Here is a 4,590-nt window from a genome sequence, read left to right as displayed (position 1 = left end):
GGGGAAGGACAAGGGCCCGAGGGGAGGAAGCAGCGGGGGCGGGGGAAGCCACGGAGTTGGGGCGTCCCCAGGGAGCTGAGCCTGGGCTCGGGGAGTCCAAGCCGCCGCCACTCTCGCCCCCGCTCCCGGACTCGCCGCAGCCCGCGCGTCCGCTCTCATTTCTTCGCCCATTTTTCTTCCTCTCCTGTCACTTCCACTCGACTCACCCCCAAACCCCCCCGCCTGGCCAGACCTCGGCGCTTCCAGACCCCGGCTCTTTCCCCCTCTCGCTGCTGCTCTCGGCCCTCGGGGACCCCCGCAGTGTGGACCCCAGCCTCCGGCCCCCACCCCCCGGCAGCGCAGTTCCCCCAACAACTTGCAGGGGCTCTGGCGGCCTTTGACCCGGGAATCCGGATTCCCTCCGCTTCTCCGGTCTCGGGGATTCAGGCGTCCCGAACTTCAGCCCCTCCTCTCGGACCCCCACCCCCATCGCTCCGATCTCGGCTATCCGGAGCCCGCTGAACCCCCATCCCGATCCTCCTCCCAGGCAGAGATCCCGAACCCTATCCCCCGGGCTCCTGTCCTTTTCCCGAGGTTCTAGACTGCTCTGCACTCGCGCACTCACTAGGGTCTCCTTGGTCCTCCAAAGTGGCGAGGCCGGCCCACGGGCCTCTGGGAACCGCCCAGGGTTCTCCACCTGGCGGCTGGCCCCAGCCTCGAACCCCTCCAGGGCCCTCCCGCTCCTGGCTCAAGCTCTTGGCTGCCCCGCCCTGGCAGAGAAAATCCCTTGAGGGCCCCCTGGTGGGGAGACAGTGCGGTGCACAGCAGGGGTGGCGGGGCCAGGGGGCCCCCCACGGACTAGCTGGGGACCCTGAGAAGCCGCTCTGGCCGGCTCACATCCTGCCTCCTCCAGCCTCTCCCCTCCCTCCGGTAATATCCGGCTCTGGCACCTACCCTAAGGAGGGAACGGCAGATGGGGTGGGTTTGAACCCGGAGGCCCAGGCGGATTTCCCACAGGGCCACACAAGGAGAAGCGGCAGAGGCATGATTTGAATCCAGATCCCCTTAACTCCAGGGCTGGGGTTCTGGCCACGTCCCTGTGCCCAAGACAGAAGGGACAAAGGCTGGGAGGGTGGCTGGAGTTGGTCAGGAAGCTCGGGTTCAAATCTGGGACCCCAGAATAGAGCGACCTGCAATCTGAGGCACAATCTAATTCTGGATACCCAGAGGGGAGGGCAGGAGAAAGTGGGGGGAGCCTAGGGGCTCAGGAGGAGGGCCGGAGAGACCGAAAGCCCACAGATCTGGGTTCGAATCCTGCATTCATGCCTTCTTGTGACCCCAGGCCAGTCACAGCCTCTCGGACCTCAGTTCCGGTACAAGAGGAGGTGCGCCCCCTGCCCAAGAGTTCTATCGACCTGCAGGTGCTTTGGGAGGCTTAACTAGACCGGGAGAGGGAGGGCGGAGGCAGGGTGCCACAGTGGGCCTCCTCCAGTCCGTCTCACCAATTCAGAGCTGGGTGGTTTGGGGCGGGGCTTATTCAGGCTAGATGTTTGGACGGGTGTCCGTGTGTCCCCTGGTTCTTGCCTGTGGCCAGCCCAGGTAGGAGGATCAGGGAGCAGCCTGAGGAGGGCCTCAGCACACCCTTTCTCCACCCCTGGCCCAGGGGGAAGCTTACCAGAGGGAGCCCATCTCCCAGAGCCCCCCCCAGGAACCCCACTCCCCAGAGCTGTGGGATGGCCGCCCTCGCCCTCGGGAGCAGCCCCGTCTGAGGCTCCTCCCAGTGCCTGGCCCACCCCCTCGACGTCCTGTAAGGCTGGCTGGGATGGAACTGACTTCAGGGCCACCTGTGTGAGCCGAGGGCACTCCAGGAACCACCTACAGGAGGGGGATTGGGCTATTCCGCCCCCCACGGGTGAACCTGGCACTGCTCCCCCACCTGCCAGGGGCCTGGGGGGAGGGAACCCTAGCTTTGGCCTCTCTGGCCCCAGGCTGCCCGGCCATTCCATTCTGCCTGGGCCCAATCCATCTTCATCCCTCCTGAGCTACTCAGGCCCCAGGGCCTGCCATGCCCCTCTCCACCTCCACCTCCTTCCCCATAAGCCCACTCAGATCTCCACCCATTCCCACGGGCCTCTTCCATGGCTGTCCAAACTCATCTGTGGGACCCCCAACCTTAGCTCCCCATTTCTGTCCCCCGTCACCGAATCTCCATTAGCATCCCTCCCCTCCCTCTACCCCCCATCACTGCTTCTTACGGCATTTCCCCCCCCAGCCTCCCATCTCCATCTTCCCCCAGAAACAGGCCTCCTCTGAGGCCCTTCATCTTTTCTCTCTCCCACTCCTCCCCACTAGGGATCCAGCCCATCTGTGGCTTCTGCCCCAGAAAGAATAACCCATTTTCTGAACTAAAGGCCGTCTCCTCCCTCCACACTTTCCCGTAGGACTGCCAGCCCGACCCCCTTTCTGGCTGTATCACTCTAAGCGATTCCCCAGGGCGGTGTAGTCGGATGGGAGGAAATCGAGATTCGTTCTGGGTTTTGTTCCAGGTCTGTGACTGAATATGGGTGACCTCGAGCACGTCCTTGCCCCATTCTGCACCTGCTTCCCCTCTACAAAGATCTGGGGGGGTCTTTCCTCCCTAACCCTCTGACCCACATTCTGATGGATTCTCTCGGCCCCCCCCCCCCGCCCCGTATGAAGGCATCAGAGGGCTCTTGGCCAGGCCTAGAGATCTCAGAGACCCCAGGGCTTGGCACCACTCGGCCACAGCCGGGTTCAGAGACACAAGCTGAGGCCTGTTGGCCAGAGCCTGGACGGATACCCCACAGGCCACACTCCTGTGTAGAGGGCTGGACTTTATTCTCAGGCTATGCTTATTCTCAGGCTATGCTTGCCCTCTGCCAGGCTCCCAAACTCTCCGTCTGCTTTCCGGGGGGGGGGGGGCTTCCAGGAAAGACTGGCAAGATTGGGCACAGGGTGGTGGCCAGCAAGCTGGGGCTCCTTGGCTTTGGCCTCCCTGCTCTGCAGAGGTGGGGGGGACCTTCACACAGGCTCCATCTGCAGCTCCTCTGCATTGGTTGCCTCCAGCTGGTGAAAGGCCGCGTGGGATCCGATGACCACCAAGGTGGCTCCTGGAACCAGAGGGGAGGAGAGGGAGGTCAGAAGCCAGAGTCCTGCTCTTCACACTCCCTCCCTCTCCCTCTCTCTGTCTCTCCCCACTCCCTCCCTCTCTCCCTCCTCCCCTCCCTGCTCTCCGGAACATGCTTACCCAAGACCCAGAAGACCGCTGAGCCCGCTCCAGCCAGCCAGAAGAAGGGGAAGGAGATACCCCCAGCCAAGCCATACTGGTGCGCTGGGGTCACCTCTCGACCTGGTGGAGAAAGGGAGGGGTTTCCCAGGGACAGACCACGTCTCGGGATCTCCCAAAGTCCTGCTGGCCTCCCAGCCTCCCCTCGTCCTCTGACGGACTCCAGCCAGGTAGCTTCCTCCATGGATCCCGACAGCAGAGCCCCAGGACAGGGGAGGCGGGACCTGAGTGGCCACTCCAGTCCATACACAACAGGGAATTCCCACCATAGCATTCCTCAGATCTGTTTGCCTCGCCTCAGTGGAAACACTACTGACAGCCCTCAGAGAACTTCCCCTCATTCCAAGCTTTTCCTTGTATTTCAGGGGCCAGTTCCAGGCACTTCTTACTGACTCCCTCCCCCATGGGGATCCCTTTCCTTCTAGGAGTTTCCTCACAGTCCATTAGAAATAATCCCTCCACAGGGTAGCTGGGTGGCTCAGTGGATAGAAAGCCAGGCCTGAAGTTGGGGGGTCCTGGGTTCAAATCTAGCCTCAGAACCTTCCTAACTGTGTGACCCTGGGCAAGTCATTTAACTCCAGTTGCCTAGCCCTGACCACTCTTCTGTCTTAGAGCCATATAGAGTATGGATTCTTAGAGAAGTGGGAGAGAGAGAAAAAGAGAGGGAGAGAGACAGAGAGAGAGAGAAAGGAAGGGAGGGAGGGAGGGGGAGAGACAGGGAGAAAGGGGGAGAAAGAGAGAGGGAGGGAGGAAGAGGTGAAAGGGGTGAGAGAAGAGAGAGAGAGAGAGAGAGAGAGAGAGAGAGAGAGAGAGGAGACAGGAACCTAGAACAGAGTTCTAGGATATACCCATTCATTTGGGGGCAGGACCTGGATGATGATCCAGCAAAGGACAGGAAGAAGAACCAGGAAGAACTAATGTCATAGAAACCCAAGGAATCTAGAACATAAAGGAGAAGGGAATGGAAAGCAGTGTTAAACATTGCAGAACTGACAATTCACTTTGAAGACTGAGAAAGGGTTGTTGACTGTAGTAATAAAAGCATCATTAGTGGCCTTGGAGAGAATACTTTCAGCTGGGAATGCTAGTGGGAATGGTGCAGTGGGAAGCTAGATAATATGACTATGCGAATTAAGTGGTAGGGGAGAAAATAGAAGCAAAATAGCTAAAATGGCAATGTGAAAGGGCATAGGGAAACCTAACTGTCTCAAAAAGCTTTGGAAAAGATATGAAAAGAACACAGAAAGACCAATAACAAATCATAAAGAATCTCAATTCCACCTATAACTGCACAAAAAGTTGAC

At 59.7% G+C, this 4,590-nt stretch overlaps 1 protein-coding gene across 1 annotated transcript; it reads right to left on the bottom strand.

Annotated features, from left to right (window-relative positions):
- Nucleotides 1–2,819: 2,819 nt before the first annotated feature.
- Nucleotides 2,820–3,485, bottom strand: LOC123255726 (prenylated Rab acceptor protein 1-like). The gene is made up of 2 exons (XM_044684468.1): nt 3,248–3,485; nt 2,820–3,110 (listed from the first exon to the last, which is right to left on the bottom strand). Exons 1-2 carry the CDS (start codon nt 3,468–3,470, stop codon nt 3,022–3,024), a joined length of 312 nt encoding a protein of 103 aa, XP_044540403.1. The 5' UTR covers nt 3,471–3,485; the 3' UTR covers nt 2,820–3,021.
- Nucleotides 3,486–4,590: the final 1,105 nt, after the last annotated feature.

The sequence above is a fragment of the Gracilinanus agilis genome, unplaced genomic scaffold, assembly GCF_016433145.1.
Source record: "Gracilinanus agilis isolate LMUSP501 unplaced genomic scaffold, AgileGrace unplaced_scaffold50718, whole genome shotgun sequence".
Taxonomy (NCBI): Eukaryota; Metazoa; Chordata; class Mammalia; order Didelphimorphia; family Didelphidae; genus Gracilinanus; species Gracilinanus agilis.
This window is presented reverse-complemented; position numbering and strand designations above follow the sequence as displayed.

What these genes read in the sequence shown, in the direction of transcription:
- LOC123255726 (XM_044684468.1), bottom strand. Translation starts at nt 3,470, where the DNA reads ATGGAGGAAGCTACCTGGCTGGAGTCCGTCAGAGGACGAGGGGAGGCT. An exon ending in AGCGGTCTTCTGGGTCTTGG is followed by an intron (nt 3,111 to 3,247) that starts GTAAGCATGTTC and finishes CTCTGGTTCCAG; the next exon opens with GAGCCACCTTGGTGGTCATC.